The 27,057-nt window shown below is 34.8% G+C and overlaps 1 protein-coding gene across 2 annotated transcripts in view; it reads left to right on the forward strand.

Moving 5' to 3' along the window:
- Lnpk (lunapark, ER junction formation factor) overlaps positions 1-21,056 on the forward strand; it is a 51,281-nt gene extending 30,225 nt beyond the window's left edge. The window contains exons 9-14 of one of the 2 annotated variants that reach the window (XM_051184455.1): positions 4,660-4,857; positions 10,289-10,394; positions 11,716-11,786; positions 12,480-12,650; positions 14,129-14,211; positions 20,043-20,183. In XM_051184455.1, coding sequence (XP_051040412.1) covers positions 4,660-4,857; positions 10,289-10,394; positions 11,716-11,786; positions 12,480-12,650; positions 14,129-14,211; positions 20,043-20,051 — 638 coding nt within the window. In that variant the 3' untranslated portion in view covers positions 20,052-20,183. Of the gene's footprint in view, positions 1-4,659; positions 4,858-10,288; positions 10,395-11,715; positions 11,787-12,479; positions 12,651-14,128; positions 14,212-20,042 lie in introns of both variants that reach the window. The other variant, XM_051184454.1, reaches the window with a different exon arrangement.
- Positions 21,057-27,057: the final 6,001 nt, after the last annotated feature.

Raw genomic sequence — 27,057 nt, forward strand, 5'->3', positions numbered from 1 at the left:
AAAACAAACATTTATAGACAATATTTGGGAATTTGGGCGTTGTTCTTTCCAAACTACTTCCTGCTGGTAAGGGGCACTGTCATGGGGGATTCTAAGAAGATGTAGAAATCATGGCTCTAGTCTGTAAGGCTGCTTTGTCCAGCTGTTTTGAATGTAGGATCACCTGGTACTCTATTTCAGGCAGTCTGGCTTGATCAAACCACATTAGTCTGGAAGGAATCCATAGCTTTTCATTTTCTGTGGAGACAAAAATAGAAATCCTTTTCCCCAATAACTTGTCCTTGAACTTAAATTTTGTAGTCAAAGCATTTTTTTTATTTAATTTATTATTTTACATGTCGATCCCAGTTCCCTCTCCCTCACTCACTCCCTCCCCCCTCCCTCCCTTCCTCCCTCTCTCCTCACTCCCTCCCTGTTACCCTCTCTGCCCTCTCACATGCACCCTAACCACCCTCCCTTCCCATCCCCCAACCCAATTTCATATGTAGGGGAATGCCATCCAGTTGGGGTCATGTAGATCTGACAGGTCATGTGAAGTAGGGCCTAGGGCTTCTCTCCTGTCTCTAGGTTAAGGCAGTTATCACTCCATGGGGGATATGTTCTCAAGGTTCTTTTGTGCACCACGGATACATCCTGGCTCCACTGTCTGAGGTCCCTTAGACTGTTCAGTCCTTCTGGCTGAGACCCGTATTCAGGGGGTCCTGAGTCAGTCCCATGCTGGCTTCCCAGCTATCAGTATGGTGGCCCGTTAGCTTCTCCTTGTTCAGGTAAGCTGTCTCTATGTGTTTCTGCCGCCTGGTCTTGTCCTCTCCATCTGCATCTGGGTTCTACTTCAACTCAGTGTTTATGTGTGGGTGTCTGCTCCTGTTTCCAACAGGCATTAGTTGAGGGCTCCATGGATAAGTTAGTTGTTGATCTCACTATCCGGGAAGGGCATTTATGGTAGCCTTTCCACGGAAGCTCAAATTGTTAGTTGGTGGCAGTCTTGTAGTTCTCTAGACCTTTCTTTGTGTTCAATTTTATCTTCAAACCAATATTGGCTCCCTGTTTTATGTTCTCTCTCTCTCTCTCTCTCTCTCTCTCTCTCTCTCTCTCTCTCTCTCTCCTGTCTTCTATTCCTAACCGGGCTCAATCTTCCTGGTTTCATATGTTTTCCTTTTCTCCCCCTCATTTTCTCCTACTTCTCTTTCCATTTGCTGCCCCCCCCACTTCCCCTGTGCTCTGGGAGACTTGTCCCTTCCCAATTCTGTGAGGGACTTTATATGAATCTCTTAGAATATACCTTGTATCCTAGTTCCTCTGGTGGTGTGAATTATAGGCTGGTGATCCTTTGCTCATACTGTGTTCCTCTTTTTGTGACTGGGTTACCTCATTCAGGATGGTTTCTTCAAGTGCCATCCACTTGCCTGCGAATTTCAAGATACCATTGGTTTTTCTGCAGAGTAATGTTCCATTGTGTAGATGTGCCACATCGTCATTATCCATTCTTCAATTGAGGGGCATCTAGGTTGCTTCCAGGTTCTTGCTATTACAAATAGTGCTGCTATGAACATAGTTTGAACAGATGTCTTTGTTGCGTGGATGTGGATCATTTGGGTATATGCCTAAGAGGGGGATTGCCGGGTCCTGTGGTAAACTAATTCCCATTTTCCTGAGGAACCGTCATACTGATCTCCAAAATGGCTGTATGAGTTTGCACTCCCACCAGCAGTGGAGGAGTGTTCCCCTTTCTCTACATCCTCTCCAACATAAGTCATCATTGGTGTTTCTAATTTTAGCCATTCTGGCAGGGGTAAGATGGTATCTCAAAGTTGTTTTGATTTGCATTTCCCTGATAGCTAAGGATGTGGAGCACTTTCTTAAGTGTCTTTCAGCCTTTTTGATTTCCTCCATTGAGAATTCTTTCTTCAGTTCTGTACCCCATTTTTTAAATAGGGTTATTTGGTGTTTTGTTGACTAGTTTCTTGAGTTCTTTGTATATTTTGGAGATCAGCCCTTTGTCGGATGTAGGATTGGTGAAAATCTTTTCCCAGTCAGTGGGCTGCCGTTTGGTCTTGTCCACTGTGTCCTTTGCCTTACAGAAGCTTCTAAGTTTGAAGAGTTCCCATTTATTGTTTCTCTCAGTGTCTGTGCTCCTTGAATTATGTTCAGAAAGCCATCTCCTATACCAGTTTGTTCAAGGGTACCTCCTATTTTCTCTTCTAAGAGGTTCAATGTGGCTGGATTGATGTTGATGTCTTTGATCCATTTGGACTTGAATTTTGTGCATGGCGACAGACATGGGTCTATCTGCCCAAGAGCGCTATAGCTGGATCTTGAGGTAAATCGATTCCCTAGGAACATTGTGATGCTGATTTCCATAGTGGCTGTATAAGGTTGCAGTTTCACCAGCTTGGATGAGTGTTCCTCTTACTCCTCACCATGAGTAAGTGAAATCTAAATCAAGAAGGCTTTTTTTTTTTCTTTTTTAAGCCTAGAGATTAGATAGAACAGAGAACAAAGCTGAGATATATAAATTTAAGATATAATCTAGTATAGACATGAGAGGAGTGCATGAATCATACAAACGTAAATGAAAAAGAAGCAACTAGAACAGCGGTTCTCAACCTATGGGAAATGGCCTCTTTGAGAGGGTTAAATGACCCATTCATAGGGTTGCATATCAGATATTTACATTATGATTCGTAACAGCAAAATTATAGTTATTAAGTAGCAATGGACATTTTATGGTTGGTGGTCACCACAACAAGAGAGGCACTGTATTAAAGGGTCCAGCATTGGGAAGATTGAGAACAACTGGACTAGCTAGAGAAAGTAGATTGGCATGGTTTGATGGTGATTATATTTGGAAAGTAGGGTGTGAAAGGAAGAGTTAATAAATCACCTAGATTATCTACCAAGACTCTTGAGAGACATTATAAAAATAATGTCTGGTAGTATAATTTCTAAGAATGGTGCCCTTTTTATGTGAGAATCTGTGAGCAACTGTGTACTTGCACAGTCTTTCCAGTATTGCTATCTTTGATGAATAGTCCATAAGCTAGGAGTTGATTTTCAGATCACTATTGGAAAGTCCTAGGTGAATTTTGAAAAATAAAATTATAGTTATTTTCATTATAGAATATTCAGCTTAAGAATTAACAGAAAGGTACAGATACAGATTTTTAAAACATAGTTACATTTTCACTGAAGACACTCAGAAATAATTTATGAAACATTTAATATATAAATGAATATGTGTATTTTATTATTTTGTTGCCTGATTATTAGTAAAAGTATTAACCCACCCTTCTGTCAAGAGTTTATTTTAAGGTTGGAGTGTAGCTCAGTTTGTAGAGTGTTTGCCTAGTGAAGTCCTGGGCCTGATGCTTCATGCCTCTAATTCATTCCAGGGAGATGGAGGCAGGAGGACCAGAAGTTCCAGGCCTTCTCAGTTACCTACAGAGTTTGATATATGTTCCCTATGATATGTGTGTTCTAATACTTTTTTTTTAAACTATCAGGTAGAATCCATATCCAAAGTGTTTCATGCACTTTTACAGTTTAGGCCAATGAGCATATGACATTTTTAGTTTCAGCCCAATAATTTCAGTTCATGGCACTTTAATGTGATAAATAGAATTTAAACAGTTACAAAGGGTCTCTTTGATATCTAATGCTAAGGTGTAAAAGGGGATGTTAGAATTTCATTTGTCATCTAGTAAGGATCATGAAATACTCTGTATAGCTAGTTAGTAAATAGCTTGGAGAACCATATGGTCCTTTTTTGCAATATTGCAACTGTTTGAAAGCAGCTGTATATAATATGTAAACAAGAGACAGACTGTCATCCAATAAAACTACAAAACCAGGCAGCAGCTTAAATTTGGCACACTTGACCAATCTCCTTAAATTTGGCACACTTGACCAATCTCTGCTATAGAGAATCTTGTAATTTCTAAAACTGAAAGCAAAGGTTTCTGTATGACAAAATACTATGTATGCACAATGGAAGTTTTCCTTCTCTGAATGTATTGGCACAAATAAAATGTGCCCAAAAGGTAACCATAGTATGAAGGAATAGGTACCTAAATAGCAAAACATACCTTTTGAGGAGCATTTTTATGACTACTTAAATTATTATATTATTCCAAAATATACATGTATGTATTTCTGTATTAAAATTGTTATTTTTAGTCTTGAAAAGCAAATCTACTGTTTGAAATTTTCACTAATTCTGATGTTTCCTTTTTCATATCATAGTTAAGGCTTATAAAAAGATGTGACCCATACCTGGGTAGTGACTTTATTATATTGAATTTACTTTTAAAATGTCAGTAAATAAACAAATCAAGGTATTTTCATTTTTTCCAAGACAAGCTTTCTCTGCATAATAGTCTTGGCTGTCTTGGAACTCACTCTGTAGATCAGGCTGGCCTTGAACTTACAGAGATCAGCCTGTTTTTACCTCCTGAGTGCTGGGATTAAAGATGTACACTACCACCACCTGGCTAATTTTGTTGTAGAAATATGTACAATTGAATTATGGGTTTATAAAAGTTCTCTAGTTTTGCTGTTATGTAAAATTGCAGTATTAAGTGGTTAGATATAGCAAATATTTATGGTTAGGGCTAATGTGGTATATTAGACATTAAGTCTAGATTATACTTACTTTCTCAGAGATTCGTCAGCGAACTGCAGCTCAAAGAAACCTTTCTCCAGCACCAGCAAGCTCTAGTCAAGGCCCTCCTCCACAAGTTCCAGTGTCTCCTGGGCCATCAAAGGATGCCTCAGCTCCTGGGGGACCTCCAGAAAGGACCATTGCTCCAGCCTTATCCAGACGCCTTGGATCCCCTGCTACTTCAGTGCCTGGAATGGGTAAACAGAGCACTTAATGTTATTTACAGTTTATATTGTTTTCTCTGGTTACCAATAAAATGGGCCATTTTCAGACAGTATGGAAATGGCATTTCATTTGGAAATAGCAGAGCAGTTATCTGATTAAGCAGGAGTTCCATATTCAATTAGCTATAACTCTTTACAGCTGGCACCTTGTGATACCAAAACCTATTTCTTGAGCTCATTTAACTGTTATGGCTTCTTTGTTTAAATGGCAATAAAACTTTGTAGCATTCTGTAGTCTACAGTGTAGCATTATCTTTTTATATTCAATTTTTAGAATGGCTTCAGATTTATATGTGGTAGGGAAAGAGGAGAACACTTTAGCAAGTACTCATATTCTTTGCTAATTCCTCATGTAAACACTAAGATAATACAGTGACCATTTTTCAGGAAAAATATTCAAGCATTATAGTGCCTGATACTACTTTTGTAAATATGAGCAATAGATTTTTTCTTCCTAAGTCATGGAACTATAGTATTTTCTGATAGGTTCCTTTTAAGTTCTACTAAGTGTGTGATCTGTAGATTTTACTCGATGTAACTAACATATGGTGAGCTACTTTGGAAGTGTGATTAGGGCATGGAAATCTATTCACTGCTTAGCAAATGACATTGTTTCATGTAGATTTCTACATCCAATTATTAAATGAGAGTAAACTATTTTATTTAATTCTAATGCAGGTACTTTAGTATTTCATGATTAATTGCTACTATATAAATAGAGTAATAATTTTGAGAGTAGACAACTACTTTGATCAGGTGGGTAATTAGAGTATTGATGTAAATAAAAAAGCCCCAATGTTATTTGCGGTAGATCCTTGCTTGTGTTACTGTAAAAATGCAACTAAGATATTAGAAGACTAAGAAGCTATTGGTTTACAAATTAAAAAAAACTGACTACAGATCAAATTCATTAAAATCTTAGTATTTAAAATAATTTTAATAATACCTCAATTTTATGTGTAATGATAAAAATAGTCATATGTTTTATGAACTTGAGGAAGTTTAATGGATTGAAAATGATTGATTTTTCAGTTGTTATCTAGGTGATGTGAGATACCTGTGGTCTGTAAATTCAAGTTTTGGTTATGAATGTAAGAACTTCCAGTGAGAGTCTTTGACTCACATGAACTTAACCACTTATATAGTTGTAAGGATAACACTGTATGGAATTGAGATTTATAAGCAAATGTAGCTTAAATTTCATGTGCATGTAAGTGAAGCATGTTTTGCCCAAGTTTCTAATTAGTTTCTGTGGAAATACTGTTTATATTGAATATTGCCAAAAATATGAATGATTTAAATAATCTATTATAGAGGAAATTAATAATTCATTTTTCTATTCAACGTGTTTGTGAGAGAATCATTTTAATGTATATTACCACAGTGCTCCCATATGTTTGAAAATTAATAACCAACAGGTACTTGATAATTTGCCAAACTGTGTAAAAACGCCCAGTATTCCTGCAATAATTGCTTTTGATGTTTGTTATTTACTCTTCCTCATGATAACATGAATATTAAGATGTGTTAATTTAAAAGTTGCCAAGTTATTTAACCAAGTTGCAGTTAGCTTTTATGTATCCAGATTGCTTTGTGGACCTGTTCACTTTAAAATATGTAAAAGTAAAGTACTTCAGCAAGTTAAGTTGATATAAATGTTTTCAAAATCTAATTTGAAAACTGGGGATGTAGCTTAGTGGTAGAATGTTTGCCTAAGTACTATATTTGCCACACATATATTTTTATGTTTGCTTTTCTTTCTAATTTTGCTAAATTTTTTCTAATTTTTGTTTTGATTTTGCTTTGCATCCTGAATTAGTGAGAAATATTAGTTAGTCTTAAGTGTTTGGTGGGCTTTAAGATGTTTTCTGTTGCTGATTCTTTTGTAGTCAGATTATACTGTGTGCTGTTTGGATCTGATTAAACATATTGAGACTTGTTTAATGACCCATTATGTCTTGGTAATTGTTCCTGTTGGGTAAAGCTGGTAGTAGTGAGTATTCACGTCTTTGTTTTTCTGATTTTATGTAGATTTCATTTTTAAAAACAATTATTGGTAGGAAAATGTTAAAATCTTCAACTATACTTTTATATTTGTCTATCTTTTCTTGAATTTGTATTAGCTTTTGTTTTATGTGTTTGAAGTTCTGTTATGATGCCTTAAATGTTTGGCCTGGTTCTTTAAGGAAGAACCGTAACATTTATTTATTTATGGGTATGTGTGCATGGTTGGGTACATGTGTATGGAGGTCAGAAGATGATTTGCTGGAGTACGCTCTCTCCCCCACATGGGTTCCAGAGATTGAGCTCACATCATCAGGTTTGGTGGTAAGCACCTTTACCCATTGAGCCACCTTGCTAGTACCTAGATGATAAGTTGATGCCTTTGTCCTTGTGAACTTCATAGTCTAAATTTAAAGTTTCTTATGCTTAGTGTTAGCATACTTTTATATTTTTCTTTTACTTAAAATTTATTTATTTACCTTATAAATGCTTTTCTTAAAAGCATTTATACAGTATGTTGAGAGTTGCTTCTGTATCTTGTCTGAGAGCCTGTTTCACCATGGGCTGCTCCAAGATGCAGTGATTATGTTTCAGTTGTGATAACCTCCTCCTCATTTCCTGCCTCCTTTTGAACTGAAATTTTTTATGACTACATTTAATTTTTTTTTTTCACTGCTGTATTATTTGTAACCCTTTTTTGGGTATGTGATTTTAGTAGTTGTATTGAGATTTAGAAAATATCTCAAATCACAGTTGTTCATGTGATATGACATTATCTCACACAGTTTTAAAGATAGGACAAAAATATATTTAACATTTTCCCTCTTTTGGCTTTTGTGTTATTTATTTAGTATTTATTTTAGTTCTTTTATTTTACATTTTACTTCTATACATATTATAAATCTCACAATTATTTTTTGTTTAATCAGTTATGCAGTCTCACTATGTAGTCTTGACTGGCTTGGAGTCTGCTAAGTACACAGAGTTCTACATGCTCCTGCCTCCCAAGTGCTGTAATCAAAGGTGTTCATAACCAAGCCCAACCTTCTGTGTTTGTGAGCCTAGTTCCCGGAGAGGACAGAAGAGAGCATCAGATATTGTGGGATAGGAGTTATGGATGGTTGTGAGCCTCCATGTGGGTGCTGGCAAACAAATCCAGGCCAGGACCTATGCAAGATCAGCCAGTGCTTTAATAGCTGACCATCCTTTTTTTTTTTTTTTTTTTTTTTTTTTTAAATTTATATCTATTGTCACTTCCTTTGAGCTCAAGGAGTTTTAAAAATTATTCTTGTAGTTTGGCCAATGAGGAATGAATTCTTTGTTTTGTTTCTTGCTTTGTTTAAAAAGATGTTATACCAGATATAGATTCTAGTCTGGCAGTTTTCATTTTCGACTGTTGTCATTTTTTTCTCTGTGATGTACCCCTGTTGGCCTGCTACTAAGCAGTTTGATTACTTTTAGGGTGTGTGAACAAAACTGTGTTTGGGATTTGTTAAGATTCTTTGATCTGTGGCTTTAAAACTTCCAAATTTGGAAAAAAGTTGTATATTCTTCAATTATGTATATTTTTTTATTTTCCCTACAGATTGTTCATTTGATTATTTGAGATTGTACTACAACTTACTGGTTCCCCACTCCCTTAATTTTTGGTCTTTTTGTATAGTTTCTATTGCTATGTCTTCAAGTACACCAGTATCTTTTGTAATGTCTAAATGTCTTTTTCTCATCTTTTGTGTTTTTTTTATCCTACACATTGTAGACTTCAATTGTGAAGTTTAGTTTTGGTACTTGTTTTTTCTCATATCTTTACTAGATTGTCAAACATGTGGAAGTGTTTTAGTATTTTTACCTACCAATTTAGCCATATCTGAAACAATTTTTTCCCCTCAATATACATTGCATTTTTGTTTGCATGGCTAGTAGTTTTTGAATGCCTGACATTGTAAATTTTGCATTACTGGGTATTTTCTTCCTCCTCCTCTTCTTCCTTTTTTATTATTTGTTTTTGAGATTTTCTATTCTAGCTCTTAAAAACAGGCAGTCATTCTGACTGTGTGTGAACACTGTTTCCTTTAATATTTTGGAGGGGACCTTTCTACTTTCAAGGTAGTTTTTTTTTTTTTTTTTTTTTTTTTAAGATGCATGGGCTAGTCAGCCATCTGCTGAGTGTTTTGGGAGACCCTCTGTAGATACATAAGTGTAGCAGGCTTTCTTTTGGGCCACCAACCAGCTCCCAAATCATGACATGAAGACTTGCTAGTTATGAATGCTTGACCTTAGTTTAGTTTCTGGTTAGATTTTTTTTTTACTGAAATTAATCTGTTTTCCTTATGTACATTTTGACTCAGGGCCTTTTACCTTTCTTTCACTCTGTGTGTCCTACTTTTCCTGTTTCTTCTGTGTCTGTCTGTCTGGCAGCTGCCTGGCTGGCTGGCATTGGTCATTTCTCCCATTCTCTCCCCTACCCCTGTCCCCCAGCCTAGATTCCTCCTCCTTACTGTCTCTGCCTGCTAGCCTTCCTGTCAACTCTACTGTCTGCCTCTGTTGGTCATTTAGCTTTCTTTTTCTTAGGTCAATCAGATGCCTTAGACAGGCAAGGTAAAACAACAACATATCTACATAATTAAACAAATACAGCATGAACAAATGTAATGTATCTTTGCCTAGTTAAACAGATAAAAATAAACAAATGCAGCACACCTTTACATAAATTGATATTTCACAACATAAGCAAATGTAACACATAGTTAAAGTAATATTCCACAACACTTAAGTGATTTGTTTCTTCATGTCATCTCTCTTCTTTGGCACTGTCATGTGAATTTGAGCTGCATTGGTTTCCCCAGAGTCCCAGTGCTGTCCTCTCAACTCTGGGAGACAGTTATAGTTTCTGTGGGTTTAGCCTCCTACCCCTGCTTAGAAACTGTAAGCAAAAGACTGGGGCAGTTGTGGGGTTTGTCTTGGTTTTTAGTTTTCTAAGGGAAATTTAATCTATATTGCTTAGTACATATATTGTTAATCCTTAATATACTTCATATATTTCTTACAGTCTTTGGGGGAAGGTAACCCTGATCTGTTACTTTGAGTTCAAAGTGGGTCTCTAAAGTATTACCATAGGCTTTTAGGAGTAGAGTATTTTAAAAATTAGTTTGTACAGAATCCAACATAGTTTAATATCCTAACAAATTATGTTGGTGGTTCTGATGTACATATGTAGTAGATTTTTATAGTATGGTTCCTTAAACATTTAATACTGTATAGAGATTTATGAGTTAGTATTTGTTGTTTTGTTAAAATCTTTTAAATGTTCTAACACACCTAAATCACTTTGGTTGTTTAATTGAATCTTGTGTATGTATCTTATGCACACAAATTTCATGTGTTTTTATTTATTTGCTAGGCCTTCATCCTCCAGGTCCACCCTTAGCAAGGCCCATTCTTCCCAGAGAACGAGGTGCTCTGGATAGAATTGTTGAATATTTAGTTGGCGATGGTCCACAGAACAGGTAATGTTTGCTTGGCTTGTAGATAAAGGAACATGAAAAAAAATTATTGGCCAGTGTATATTTGTGATGTTTTGTGGATTGTATTTGTACTTTTTAGTTCTGCTATCATTTTTGAGGAATTGAATTATTTTGTTCAAATTATTAAACTTGAAGAGAGCAAAAATAGAAAAAACCCAATAGGTTTTTGAGAAATGGATTTTTTAAATGTGTGTCACTGTTGGTGGTGATGGGAAATACTTCCAATAGCATTGAAAACAATTTGTATTATTAGCTCTTACTGTTTTCAAATGTTTTTCAGATTGTTATATTACTTGCTCCTTGCCATATTTAATGCTAACATAAGTTGTATGTTAATTCAAAACAGAATGGTTTGATTAAGCCAAAAAATCTGTTGAGTAATGATTAGAGATCAGAAAATGAGAATGATGTTAAGTGAGAAAGATATAAGGACAACATCATATAATTTTTTATTATTGGCCCTAATTATAAAGAATTAAATGTATTTATTTTCTGTAAGATTTCTCAGGGTTTCTTTTTATTTTATTTTTTATAATAATTATTTTTAATCTCTAAGAAGGTTCCATCATTTCCAGTCTTATCAAATCACAAATTTAGAAGCTGCCATCCCCAGGAATAAGTCATTGAGAAACTTAGGTGTTTTGTTGCTAAAGTTTAAAATTTTATTTTATTATTTTTTAAGTTGTGTATATGTATGTGTGTCTGTGTATGTTAATGTAGGTGCACACAGAAGCTAGAGGCATGAATCCCTGGAGCTGGAGTTACAGGTGGTTGTGAGCTGCCTGATGTGGGTGCTGGGAGTCAAACTCAGGTCCTCTGAAGGGCAGTATATGTTATGTTCTTAACTGCTAAGCATTTGTGAAGCTCTAAACTTGCTTTTGTTAACTTAGGATATATTCAGCTGTTCCCTATGTAATATGTATATAGGTGCTCTTATATACATATGCACACATACACACACATTTATTTATATACATGTATAATTTAAATGTTTTATGCTCTGTATTTATTTTAAAGTATTTATGTATTAGATGCTGGGAAAGAAGTCAGGATCTTGCTCATGCTAAGCAGGTATTCTATCACTGAGCTACACTCCAACTCTTAAATTATATTTCAAACTAGTTGAAATTTTGGTTTTGGTTAACTTCAGCTTTTGCTTAAGGAGTGTTGCTAATGATTTGCTAACATTCATTTATTATGGCATAGTCATCCATGTTTGATATAAGTCACAATGGCCGAGTGCCTTCTCTGGTGAGCATTATCTGTAGCTGTAACCTGTGTGTTATTTTCCCTTGTGGTGTAGGTACGCTCTCATATGTCAGCAGTGTTTTTCTCACAATGGCATGGCTTTGAAGGAAGAATTTGAATACATTGGTAAGGAGTTTTGGATAGTTAGGTTTGAATAGTTGTAACTATATCATTCTCATCCACTCCTATGTAATATCATTTTATTTTAGGTACTTGACTGTACATAATAACATTGTCTCCTTATTTAATACTAAAACCAAAGGAGAAAATCTAACTCAATTCCTTTTTATAATGTTTCAGCCTCTAAGTCAGCTGTTCTCAGATGTTCTGCTACCCACACCCACCTATAGGGAGTCTAATTTAATTACTGGGGGTGGGAATTTAAGCATTAACATTTACTTTTAAGATCACCAATTATTTTCACATGTAGCCATTATTAAATGCTCACATGATCAATTATGCTTTAGAAATATAACATGTTACATCTTCTTGGACAAGATTCTGGGTTTTAAAATATATAATTATTTTACTGACTAGAAAAGCAAGTTCAGTCAAGTATTTAAATGATTATTATATAGTTTTTTTATTAAGCTATTTACCTTGTTGCAGCATTTCTACTTTAAACTTAATAATTGAATTCTCATAGTAATAATTCAGTATGCCTTAAAATTAATGTTGAGTAGAACACCTATTGTAATAGGTAACATATTTAGAAGTTATAAATTTATTACAAGTCTGACTATAAAAGTAATCTTGTGAGTTATCTAATTAGTTCTTGAAATTTGGTTGATTTTTTTTTTTTCTAAACATTCTATGCAGCTTTTCGATGTGCCTACTGCTTTTTCTTGAATCCTGCAAGAAAAACCAGACCTCAAGCTCCTCGACTTCCAGAGTTTAGTTTTGAAAAGAGGCAGGCAGTGGAAGGCTCAAGTTTAGCTGGTCCCGTGTCATCAGAAAGTATACCCTCACCAGAGAGCCAATTCAGTGAAGGTATGAATATATTAATTGAAATGTTTGTCTTGGTAATGTGTGTAGCCTAATAATAAGAGCATAATATTTATAATGATGACAATGGATTAATTTATCAAATTCTTCAGCATGCATATGTCAGTTATTGCACTGATGGCTTCTTCTGTGATTGATGTGATGTGTTTCAGTTTTCAAATGCAGATCATGTTGTGATCAACAACATTTAGCAACAGTTGTTTAAGCATTGTTTATGGAATGAACTCTTTGGAAATCCAAGATACTTGACTAGTGATGTTCTCATGGAATCATTTTGATATGTCTAAATGAAGCACTGAAATTATGAAACAACTGTTCTAAGGACAAAATATTTAGAGTATGTATGGATAGAAAAAGCGTGTGTCTACCACTTTAGATTGGTAGAAATGACCAGAAAGCAGGAAACTTAGGAGTTGGGAAGTCATCTTTGCATGTTTTGGACAACTTGGTTAATATTAATAGCACTGTGTTTTATTGGGACAGTTTATTAGAAGTCCATGAACTTATCATTGCCTGATTAAAAAATGTCACTTTATTGTATAGAAGTAGAATTTATCAGAACTTGTGTTTTAAAATTGTTCTTGCTAGTCTATCTTGGGAATTGCATGAAAAATGGAAAAGGTAAAGTAGAAAACTGCCAATTATTTCTTGTTACTAGTATTCACTCATTTACTTTGTTACTCAGTTCTAAATTATGAAGTCAGAATTATAAAACAGACCATAATATTTTGGTAACTATTACCTAGTGTATAAAAAGTTCATAAATTGGAAGTTCATAAATTGTATAGCAATTATCATTTATATACATTTGATTTATTTTTCATAAAAGTATTAAATTTCATAAAGTATTAAAATTGCTTTATCTGAATTTTATGAAGCAGTGAATATTTTAGATATCAGAAGGTTAGTATGAGATTTAAGATTTTTTTTTTTAAACTTTGAGGAATGAACGTGAAATATGTGTGGAATTGGGCTTGGCTTTTGGCTCACTAACAAGTATCAAAGTGAACATGAATACAGACAGCTATGACTGAGCCTATGTACTTCCAACACAGTGAATGCATGCATCTTCATCTCCAAGACTGCAGCAGCATCAACTTCATACAGTGTCAACTCTTTTTTTTTTTTTTTTCTGCTTAAGTCATGCTCTGATCTGCATGCTGACACATGCAAACCATCTGCCTTGGCATTGCAGCCTCTTGGAACTGAGAATAAAGGATTTTATACTGAAGATGCCTAGAGGAAAAACTGAAGTCCCTTCCATGAATAACCTTGCTTATGAAAGTTAAAGTGAATGCTTGAAAGCCAATAGTATTTTGTGTTTGATTTTTTTTAAAAGGAAAAGAAAAAATCCAACAAAATATAAATCTTGATAATGGGTCCTATTTATTTCTTCTACTAAAGTCAAGATGGATAGTTAGCAAACAACACACAGCTATACTTTTCCTTCTCATCTAATCTAGGAGGAACAATACCTCAGATGTCTCATTTTCTATCTGAAATCCCCGGAATGAAGTCTAACTGGCTCAAAGTGAATCCCAGTAAGGTAATGTTAATAGGTGAAGGGTACACTTGAGGCAGGGTCTGATGACTCCTTAGTACTAAAAGCTGAAGCAGTAATTCCGTTTTATTAAGGACTTTTTTTTTTTTTTTTTTTTTTTTTTTTTGGACTAGTAACTTTTTCATATTTTCTCTTTGGATTCATCAGAGTGGCCGACACCTTTTTTTCTTCTTGTTTCTTCAGAAGACAGGAAACTTTTCTCCAAGACTATTATTACACTGCAATATGATTATCAGTACAAAGCTGGATGAACAAAGAGAGCTGCATTTATTTTAAACACCGGTGGTTAAATTGAACAATTAAATTGGACAGTATGGTTTCACCTACTCTATGCCAGTAGCCAATGTATCTGAGAGATTAAAGTTCTGATTTCTAAATTCATCAGTGTTGTAGAAAATTGAGGACTGGACAGGAATTTTGTTTTCATTTTGTATTTTTAAAGCATATTGAAATAGCTTCTTGAGAGCAGGAACTGTACAGAGTATATTGTTGAATTTACAAATACACTAAAAAAGATAACTTTCCTTCTGAATTTTTCTTCCGACAAATATCAGTAAGCATTTATATAAATCATTTAGAACCAAGAATTTTTCCTCAATGTTTATGGCACAGGTCTTTGCAGTTAAGTTTGTCTGCAAATTTAAAATTTTAGATATTAAAAGAATTTGCATTTAGGGTGAGGTTTTTAAAATTTATGTATCACTTTTAGAATAGCATTGAAATCTTGTCAGATTTTCACCAGAGACCTAGAAGAAATTCCTGTTAATCCCTGAACATTTTTACATTCAAGAATTGTACATTCAAAAACTTTGACAACAGACAGTAACAAAAAACACAAATAAGTAGGTATTAATAGCTCTATTTCTAAAACTAAACAAGATATGGCATGCCAAAAAAGGACTTGCTTTTAGATTCCATATTCCCTTTTATGATTAAATGGTAATGTATAAATATACAATACATAAATACATAAAAAAATTAACTGCCAACTGACATTAAAGTGGATGATTGTTTTTTTTTCTATCCTCAAAACTGCGGTCAGCAAGATGGCTCAGTGAGCAAAAGCACTTGCCATGAAAGTTTGATGAGCCAAGTTTCATCTCTTGAGCCTGCATAATGGTGGAAAGAGAGAACCTGTTCCACAGTGTTGTCCTTTGGCTTATACATGTATGCTGTGGCACAAGCACTACCCCAACACTAGTAATGATGATAAATAAAATCCTTTCCAAAATACTTTATCTCTAGCATTCTATTCATAGATGTAATCAGTAGTCAGAGCAATGAGGGCTCCACATTCTTGTGTGAGTTTAGTAGTTCTTTCTTTTGCTACCCCGTCTGAAAAAATATTGTTTCCATTACTCAGTTATGTTTGTCTAGAGCCCAGGTAATTGCTTTAGTTGAAAGTTATCGTTTGTTTACTCTATAATATGAAAAGTCATGGCTCCTATCCAATACTGATAGTTAAGTAAACTTTATGTAATATAAAATTTGATAATCTGATAACTGTTCTTTTTTTCTTACTGTTGGGTTACATTGAATGAAAAAGAATTTTGTTTTTAGTGTTTTTCTTATGCTCTAGGAAATTTATATCATTTGATAATGAAAATTTTGTTGGCTCTTATGTATCTATCAGAATCCTCATCAAAGTTTCAGCCTTTATTTATGCTGAACTTTATGAATAGTATAATGCTATATTTTGTTTTAGATTTAGATATAATTTGATCTTCTGATACGTTTTTCTAAGCACTTCTTAATGGTTTAGTTTTAGGTCATTGCTTCATATTGAAACTCTTAATTTGTTTAATTGAACTGTTCACCAATATAAATAACTAGATAATATTCTATGTTTTGAATTTTGGCTGTTTTAAAAAAACTGGTTATAATTTAGATTATTTGTTGAATCATTTTTATGAATTGGGTGAAATTCATGTTTTTGCTCCTTAAATACATTGACCCTAAGGACAGCAAAAATGCCTACTTTACAATCTGTGGGCTTAAAGACTGAAATTGCCAATTTTAATTTAATGATGGGGAGGAATATGTATAGTGTACATACATAGTGATCATTTATGTGTTAAGAACACCAGATTTTCTCCACAAAGCAATAACAAATTGTTTTGCTAGATTATTTAGTTTTCTTTCTTGGCAGCTAGGATAAAAATCTAAAGCTAAGGTAAGGCTCTTATATCTTTTTGCATTTTTGTGTTTATAGGTGAAGGAATAGTATTTTTATTATACAATTACATTATTTTGAGTTTGAGTTGTCTAGCTGAGCTGAAGCTTAGCCTAAACAGTCAGCCAGTACTAATTGCTATTATTTGGTAGAAAAACACTGCCACCATTATCACATAATGGTGGATAAGAACAGGGAACAAAGCAGATTGATAGATCTTTTTGTTTTATCACATTGTGTTATATTATTTTTATTTGTTTTGCATTATAGATGCCAAACCTGATTTGAATGATTTTTTCTTGCATATATAATTAGGTCATTCAGGTCACTATTTTGAGTCTTATCCTTTGGTATCTTATGGTCAAATACTAACATCTTTTAAACTGCATTTTATATTATCAAACTGGTTTAAACTGAAGCTTCATTAAACAAAACAAAACAAAAATTTGTTTTCTGTTAGAGTAGGTAAATGATGCTCCCATAGAAATGTGTACTTTGGAGATAGTACGTGGTCTTATTATAATGCTCTAATGTTTAAATGTCTAATTGTTACATATCTGTCAATACTATATACCTGGGCTTTTAGATCTTGTATGGTTTCCTGTAACATGGAATTGGCTTCTCAACATTAAATGCTAATTTGCATCATAGGTGTGTAACATGCCAGTTTCTTTTTTAGTGTTGTTCCCATCAAGATTGTTTTCTACACATTAACTCAAGAAAAGTACTTATAAAGAGGCACTTAGTTATTTTTAATCTTTACTTATCACTTCATTAAGATTTTAGCTTTTTCATATATTTTCTGAAATATAATTTTGACTGGAAACTGTGTCATATTTTCTAAGTATTGAGACACATGGTATTTCTTTGAATTCATGTATTACAGATGTTTCAAATTTCCAGTTCCATTCTTTATATTACCTTTTTATACAAACATAGAATTTTAAAATTAGCTTTGGCTTGGTAAAGTTTTTAAAGTTATATTATGAAAGTTTACTATATTAAACTCTGAACCTTGACCCCTCTGCTACTGTGTTAGTGTGTTAGAATTTAGCCAATGGTATGTGCCTATGTTTACTTAAACATGTTGTTTGTGGATTGTGCCCAATGTTATTAGCCTTTTGTTTTTCATTTTCTATGGCTTGATGTGTTGGTTTCAGAAAGCTTACTAAACAAATGACAAAGTTCTTGCTAAGTAAATATTGGTTTATGGCTAGAGAGTTGTGGAAAACTGTGACTCTTAAAATTCTACTGTGAATGAATTCTGTAAGGGTTGAATTAAAAAATGGCTAGTAATTCATAAGTTTTCTGCAGAAGAATGTGATTGTTTTTGTGCCAGAAATGATTAGTATGTATCCATAGACTTTCACTTTTCCTTTCTGCTCTGCTCAGTTAACAAAACTGAGTCGTGCTTTTCTTCCCTGAGTTTCCATTAAGATTTCAGTGATGCAGCAATGCCATTTGAGCTCTGTATCATGACAAACCAGGATTTCTGTAGTCATGTGTCACAAGTACGGTTTATGACCATTCCTCACTAATTTTGTGATCATTACTATTTGTATTGTCATACAGTAAGACATCAGTATGTGGATGCCCCCAACTGTGGCATCTAGGCCTTTTATTCTATAAAAGGAGAAAGTAGTTGTAAAACAGGATTACTGTAGGTAGGAGTCCAGAATACCTGTTGTCGGAGGTAATACTTTAAAAATATTTTTCAAGTTCTGACTAAAGGTGTGTTTGTGTTTCTCAAAACTAATATGCTAAAACAATGGATTTCTAGTACTTCTACAATGGTGTGTACATAATACACATAATTTTCTTGCAAAACTATTTAATTTGTGAAATTATGGTTATATGTTAAAGAAATTTAACTGTAACCTTTCCTTAAGCAGTCTGGCCTTGCACCAGATTTTTCTTTTTCAATAACACTTATAGTTTGTCATAAGGAACATTGTTGAATATAGGAAATTTTGTCTTTTGCTTGGCTCATGTGGTTTAATTACTTTTCTGCTAGCAAGAATAATAGGTTTATTATGAAAAAAGGGGAAATGCCTTAAAGCTAGATTTTCATCTTTGACTTGAACATTAGGTGACTCAAAGCTTTTGCTGCCTCTATTACTCCCTTTCCACTTCATTCTTTTATTTATTTATTTATTTATTTATTTATTTATTTATTTATTTATTTATTAATTAATATAACCAAGTCCATTTAAATGAAAACAAACATTTATAGACAATATTTGGGAATTTGGGCATCGTTCTTTCCAAACTACTTCCTGCTGGTAAGGGGCTAAGGGGCGCTGTCGTGGGGGATTCTAAGAAGGTGCAGAAATCCTGGCTGTAGTCTGTCAGGCTGCTTTGTCCAGCTGTTTTGAATGTAGGATCACCTGGTACTCTGTTTCAGGTGGTCTGGCTTGATCAAACCTCATTAGTCTGGAAGGAATCCACAGCTTTTCATTTTCTTCCACCTCATTCTTTACGAAAGTTAATAAATACTTTATTATTATCAAGATGCTTAAATTAAAACTCAAAAATAATTAGAATTTAAAGGGAGTAAATTTTCATGTGGGGAAGACTTTCTGTGTGTAGACCGAAGGCAAAAGACCCCTTCTTTGTCTCAGCACACTAAAGTATGTAGCATATTCTAATTCTTAAGTTTAAATAGTGAGGACTTGGATAGGGATAAAGAGAGACAAGACATACAGTTGGAAAGGTGGATCTTGACTTTTCTCATCCTTGAATAATAGAGATGTATATAAGGCCCGAAGAGTACTGTCTACACATATACATGTGCATATATATGCACACACACACAAAAGCATACATTTATACATTGTTTACAGTTTTGCTTAGGTGCAAAGAAAACAATTTTCTGTTCAATAATGGAGGGATTGCACGTTTGCTTTGTTTTCTAGACTTTTATTGTCCTAGTTCGGATCCTCTATTGCTGTGATAAAACACTTAAAAAACCAATTTCATGGAAGAAATGGCTTATTTCACTGTATAACTCCAAGTTCCCTGGTCATAGTCCATTGCTGAGGGACCTTGGGTCAGGAACTCAAGGCAAGAGCCTCCAGGAGGAAACTGATGTGTGGACTGCAGAGGGATGTTGCTTACTGGCTTGCTCCCCATGACTTGTTCAACTTGCTTTTTTTTTTTTTTTTTTTTTTTTTTTTTAATTCAACTCAAGGTCACCTGCCCAAAGGTGGTACTGTCCACAGGCTGGGTCCCTCCCATATCAATCATTAATTAAGAAATGGAGGTAGTTCCTCAGTTCAGTTTCCTCTTCCCAGATGATTCAAGTTTGTGTCCAGTTGTCAAAAAAAAAAAAAAAAAAATTGATGCACTACAGTATCTCAACCTGTTGGAGCCCTGAGTTTTGGACATTGAGCTTGCAGATATATCTTTAGAAGCTTAATGTAGATGAAATTATAAAAGTATGAGTCTATTTCCTCCAATCATTCAGTTGTACTAATACCTAAGCAGTATGCTACAGAGTTCAGTACTTATTGTAGAAGATTTAAAAGGTAATAGGTCATTCTACTGTTTTTTAGTACATGTATATGTTTATCTTTGATTTTGCCTTATTTATAGCAGTTTTGACATTTGGATAGTCCTGAAGTTGATGTCTTTCTCTTTACAGAATCTTTAGAAGAACAAGATGTTCTTGATAATAGTACAGAGCAGAGAGATGACAAAATACCAGTGACAGAGCAGACAAGCCAAATGATTGAAAAAACACCTGGTTCAGAGGAGCCAGAGGAAAAACAAGAAGAGACTGAGAAGGAGGAATTGTCAGCAAATGAGGCCAAGTCAACAGTTCTCAGAGCTGACTCTGTTTCCAATCTTGAACCAAGTGGAGAATCTGTGGTGACACAATAGTAAATAATCCTGTGTGCCTTCAACTGGATATTTGTAGTCTTGTTGATGTCAATTATTGCTTTTTTTTTTTTTTGTGGTACTCAAAAACATTGCCTTTTAGATATATACTTAATGCTATTCAAATTCAGATTGCCTAGCAAAGTCAGTGTGTTCAAGTCCCGCCTACTGGGCATTGAAAGTAAAAGCACGCGGTACCATTGAATGTGCAGAGACCCACATAGCTGTTAGATACTTTGTGCATTCTAAAGTTTAAAAAAAAAAAAAAAAAAGAAGCCCTTGTTTTCTATATCTGTAACTTGTAAATAATACCCATTTTGGCATAGGAACAATTTTGGCTAGGAATAATTTCTTTGATAGTGTTTAAGGATTGAAACATAATTAAGATTTTGAATACTTCATCATTAAATTTTAACTCCTGAGATATTTGCCAGTGGGAAGGAAATATCTATTTAGGTGTTTACATTAAGTGATACTGAAAGCTGTAACCTTATTTATATAGGCATTGGTACGAATTTTCAATAAGAATGCAACTGAACAGTCAAGTGCAGTGTTTCTTTTGATGTTTTTTGTTTTGCAGCTGGGCCAAAGGCACGTGATGTACATAGTTAATGTTTACATACTAACAATAGGAACTGCGTCTGCACTTGACTGTACTTGAATTCTTGGTATTATTTATATTTGTAAAATAATGATGATATATAAATGAATTTTTTCTTGTGTGTGTGTTTTGTTAAGGAAAATAAAGATGACCTGGCAATGGTTTTTCTTTGTTAAATATCTAGACTTCTTCACATAGTATTTTGATGGATGACTAGCTATCTGAAAAAAAATTCTTGTTAGGAGAATTTACTATATGACAAATACATAGTAAATTACAACATTTTTGTTTTTCATTTAGACTTTCAAATTCAGAGAAATGAGAAATTTAGTGTTTTAAATCAGAAGTTAACATTTTCTGATTTTGAAACAAATTATACCATTTGTAGTTTTTAACTTTGAGGGACAAATATGTTTTTGGAGTAGGCAGTTAACTGCTAATAAAACTCACTGGATTGAATTTGTATACCAAGGATTAGGTGGGAATATTTTTGCTGTAGACTAGTTATTCTTAAATATAATATCATAATTTGTTCTAGCTTCCTTTCATGTGTCTTTTCCAATATTGAAACAACTAGAAGTGAAGTTATGCCATAGGGAAGACATGTTAGCAGAGTGTGTCTGGTTAATCTTTTGACTATAAATGTTCATTTAAATTAGATATACTTTTTATCATTTAAAAGTTGTATTTTTATGGTTTCGTATCTCATGTGACATATATTGAAGAACCCAGTTTGTTAGTAGTCTAAGGCATTTTAGTTTAGTGCCCATAAATTCAAGCATGTGGAAGTGGACTTGAATGTCAACTTTGTAACATTGAGCATTTCACCTCACCTCCCTGCATTTATTTCTTCTATAAGATGGGGAGAATAATATGTTTTCCATAGGTACTGGAATGATAAAAATAATTTATATGATGTGCCTAGCTTTCTTGCTAGATAGTTAATAGATACAAGGTTACACGGTAGAATTTATTATTATTATTATTATTATTATTATTAATTATTATTATTATTGAAACTTGTAAATATGGAAGGGCCATAGATTTTTTTTCTGTGGCTGATAAAGAAATTTAAATAACATGAACATTCAGTTCAGTTGCTCTGAACAGAAATAGTTTTCTGTGTTAGTGTCATATACACATGTTTAAGTGATAGATTAAAGAAATGGAGAACTGAAACTATGGAATATAATCCTTTTATAAAAGGTGTGTTTATTTTTATGAGTGTTAGTTTTTCACTTGAATATATGTATGTGCACCACACGTGTGCCAGGTGCCTACAGAGGCCAGAAGAGGGTACTGGATCCCTTGAAATGATAGTTACAGATGGTTGTGAGCTTCCACATGGGTGCTAGGGATCAAACTTGGCTGGAAGAGCAGGAAGTGCCCTTAACTACTAAAGCTGTCGCTGCAGCTTCATACAACACTTTTTTGTTTATAAATTTCACTAGCTGTATGTGTGTGTTAATAGCACCTTGTTGCCTCTTCTTAACATCTGATGTACAGTACTCAAAGATAAGTACCTCAGAAAAAAAGGAATTTAATGATGAAACCAAGCAGCTATTTTATGAAAATATCTCCAAAAAGAAATACTAGTGAGATGTGTCGGTGGTTGAGTGAGTATGCTCTTACAGAGTGCAGGCGCTTGCTTCTTAGCTCCAGCCTTGGGTACCTCACTTTTACCTGTAGCTCCAGGTCCAGAGGATTTGATGCTCTCTATCTGGCCTCCTAGAACACTAAACTCATGTGCATCTTCTTCCCTACAGATACACATAATAAAAAATAAAAATCCAAATCTTAAAACGAGGTTAGTAAAACTAGCACAACAGAGAAGTAATCTGTGTATTTTAAAACAGAAAATCTTATCTGATGTTAAGATAATGGCTGAAGGTTATTAAGACTAGTGTGAATGAGGGAACGCTGTTAGCCAGAGTGATGACCCCTATCCACAAACAGTAACAGGTCGTGTCCAGTGTGACCTACAGACAACCTTTAGCTTCTCTCTACCCACATCCTTCTATGGCCACACGAGTCTCCTCTCAGTTCTGTGGCTGTGCTTTGTCCTTTCTTGCATTACACGTCAGCTTAAATTGTTCTGACAGACATTCCCCCCTCATCTCTCTGTCTGGACTTGACCCTCTGCCTTGTACTCCGTCCTGTGTCGTGTTGCTTTGTCTTTGCCCAGAATCCTTACGGCAGGGTGTTCGTTTTCTCATCAGCTGTCTTCACAATGCGCTTTTCTTCTGCCAGTATGTTGAGGGCCTAGCAGTGCTCCACTCATTTATCATGTGACTAACTTGCCAAATCAAGTGAATACTCTCAGTTCTTAACTCGTTCTCCTGCTTGGCAGGTTGATTTGGCTGTGTGTTCTTTTTCCTTTGAGACACATTTTTCCTTTTGGTTCTGGCCATAGACTATCATTATCTTCTTTGGTTCCTTGTTTTCGGTGTTCTTTCAATGTTGGTATTCCCTGGCTTTCCCCTATTTTCAGTTCTTCACTGTGCACATTCAGTCTCTGGGAGTTCTCATCAGTGCCCAGAGCTTTAATAATTACTGTCTGTCTATGAGTGTTGGCCCATTTCTCTTTCTTTGGAGCTATGTATTTAATCACCTACTGCCATTTTATTGTGGAGTGAGTATATTTTTTAAAAAAAACACTTGTTCAAATTTGTTTCTCATTTCACCAAATAGCATCAGTATTCAAGCCAAAATTTAGAGTCTATTCCCTCTTCCTTTGCCTCTTCTGTCAAACTGTCCATTCCAACTCCTTAACTCCTGAACTCCTCCCTTCCCCCAGAATATTGCAATATAGCCCAACTTGGTCTGGGATCTGTGACTTGTGGCTTCAGATTCCTGGATGTTGGCATCATTTTGTGAGCCACCATGTCTTGTTCTCCTCTAAACACTTCACATTTATTTCTCCATCTCACTTGAGATATATTAATAATAAATTTGTATTGTTCCATCAAACAAAATGTTGTCTACTGTATGTATATATATATATATATATATATATATATATATATATAAATGTGTTTATACATAATTTTTTTGTGTGGGGGTAATTTTTGGATTTTTTTTTTTGTGGGAGAGGATAGTTCTGTGAAGGTTTTATATCTTGAGTTATGGGAAAGAAATAAGATGTAGAGATAATAAGCAGCTTTCTCCGAGTTCTACATCCAGTGTGTGGAGAGTCAGAGAGCTAAATGTAAACAAATGATTAATGGTGACTTTTTCTTTCTAGTCTGTGGAATTGAACCCATAGCCTCATACATGTTAAGCGCAGCTCTGCTCCTGAAGTATTGTTTCTGCTCCTGAAAGCCTTACACTTCATTGCCCTGGGATTGCCTTTTAATGCATGCTTGTTTCACCTAGGTTGGGAAATCCACCTTTTAAGTTGGTTTATCTGTCTTTGTCTGGCTGCTTTTCTATCCGTTCTACACATTTCAGACCTTTGTGTCTTCCTTCCATGATCTCTGTTTTTGAGAGAGGCAGTCTGAGCTTAAGGTACTGACCCACAAAGCCCAGGACAGTTTTCTTTCTATTTGGCTCTGACATCTTTTTCTTTTTTTCATTACATCTACTGTTGCAACTATTTCCTTGTACCACATACATACTTTCAGTATACATACAGTATTATTTTTCAGTGCTGAATATGTAGAGAGTTTCTCTTAGCCTCCTGGATTTCTTAAGCTCTTCTTCCTGAAATACCTCCTGTTTATGTAAATACTCAATATATAGTTACTGACTTGGAGTAGCTCCACTTGGAATCCAAGGTTGGACATTTTGATTAAACTATATATTTTTCATCATGGACTCATTGTGCATACTAATCTTAGCAGTAGAATCAAGTTGTAGCTGAATGTGTATGTGTTTGTGGGGTGATTTTAATTATGTAATGATTGCATTATATACTATACACTGAGTTCCACAATGCAGAATGATTGTCAGTTTTAGGTCAGGGACAGTGGGCATCTAAGCCAAGTCAGATCTGACTTAAATGTAGTACAATTTCTATTGAGCCATTAATTTTTCAATGTTTCAGTCTCAGTAAGTTTAGAATTTCTTTAGCACCTTAACTTTTGTTTCCAACTGACAGTACTTATCTTAATTACCATACAACCTGTTATATTTTTGTTTGTAGCAGCTGAAGGCTAGACTGAGGAGGACAACTGTTTTCTGCTTTAGGACAATAGCATAAAAACTGTAGAAAATATTAGTTACAATTCACAAACTAAAGAACCATCAAACAGTAATTCTAGTACCAAGTAATAAATCAGGGTAGAAATGGTTGGGTATTGAGACCTGTTAGATCTTAATAATTTTATAATTGACATATTTAAAATTTATTAAATTTCTCAGTGTATTAATACTATTGGTTAGTAGATAAATATTTTGAATTTAGACAGTTACATAAATATGGAAAATTTATGTCTTTGAAAACAAAAACTGAGTGAAGAATTAAAACCTTATTTAATTGCATCAACCTGTGAGCAGTTTGTCTCAGCTTATTTTAACTAGTTGGCATTTTCTACTTTTGTTTTATCTATCTATCTATCTATCTATCTATCTATCTATCTATCTATCTATCTATCTATCTATTTATTGCTGTTACCTTTTTAGGGCCTGAGCAATGACTCATCAGGTAAAGGTAGGCATCTGCTGCCAAGCCTGATGACCTGTTTGATTTCCAGTACCCACATGGTGGAAGGGTACAACCAACTTCCTCAGATTGTCATCTGATCTTTGTATGTCTGCTGTGGCATGTGCATGCACCCCTACCACACACAAATGAAATCATTGTGAAAACAAAAGACTTCAAAAGAGTTGCTGAAGTCAGAGCTGAGAAAGTGTTTTTTGTAAGCACAAGGACCCAAGTTTGGGTCTACAGCTTCTGTGTAAAAATCCTGGGCATGGTTGCCTGTGACTGTTGTCCCATCACTGACAGGTGGTGACAGGTGGTTCAGAAGCACGCTGGCCACCGCACCACTTTTCCTTTGGCATCAAAACTCATAAATGTTGCAAGTACTCTGAGAAGATTAAAACATTTTCTTCAAGCCTTCCTTAGTCCAGAATTCTGTGAAAGAGGCCAAATTTTTAGCTACTCAAGACTTTTACCAGATCTCTGGCATTTGATTTAGGAAAACTGGGAAAAATGTATTTTCATGGAAATAAATATTTCTTATTCTGCTTTGAAGGGTGTTTTGAGCAGGGCATTTGGTGCACATATTTGTAATGCCTCCTGTTGGTCAGGCTTATGCTCTAGGTACTATCCCATGCATTCTCTTAGGGTTCTCCCAATGACTTCGAGAACAGTGTCACATGGAGATTAAATTCATTTCCTAAAACCATTTGGTTTATGGGGCTGAAAATAGGATTAAACATGGTGACTGGAACTGCTTGATTCACCACCTGTGAACAGTCCTTTGGTAGGTGAAGGGATGAGGCTAAGGCTCTTCAGTTTTTCATGCTTGTGTAGTATCTCACATGTCATTTGTGCAGGAAACATATGGCTGCTCGTTATTTCTGCTTCTCAGTTCTCACTGAATATTGCAGATAGAACATGTTTCTTAGTTATTGTCGCCCTCTTGATCTCAAATCAAAGTAAACCAGAACTTGGTACAAGAGGCTCTACACATATAATCAGAAAGTAGATTCCTATTGCTAAGTGCTGAACTTGCTTTTGCCAACACCAGAGGTTGATGTGCTGTTTCTGCCTGAAATTCCTGTGAATGATGGAGTTAGGAGTAGAAAGTGAGTGCTTGCCCAAAGCACCAAGTAGAGTCTAGGGTTTATAGATTTTGTTTTGGTGTCTGGCATAGGAGAGCCTCGATAACATGAATGAATTCTAAGCATGTGCGCTGTGGTGGGAAAGTGGAGAAAGCATGTTCTTGCCCAAAAGAGCCTGCTACTTGGGCTGGGTTTATAAATTGCAGGTTAGTTAACTTGGGTTCAAAATTCTTTTACCATTCCCCTAAGTTATTTAAAGAATACACACACATAGACAGACAGACAGACAGACAGACAGACAGACACACACACACACACACACACACACACACACACACACACAATCTCTCTGACCTTAAATTTGCTGTGTAGACCATACTGGCCTTAAACTCAGAGGTCCATCTTCCTCTGCCTCCGCAGTGCTGTGATTAAAGCCTGTGTACCATCA

The sequence above is a fragment of the Phodopus roborovskii genome, unplaced genomic scaffold (assembly GCF_943737965.1).
Source record: "Phodopus roborovskii unplaced genomic scaffold, PHOROB, whole genome shotgun sequence".
Taxonomy (NCBI): Eukaryota; Metazoa; Chordata; class Mammalia; order Rodentia; family Cricetidae; genus Phodopus; species Phodopus roborovskii.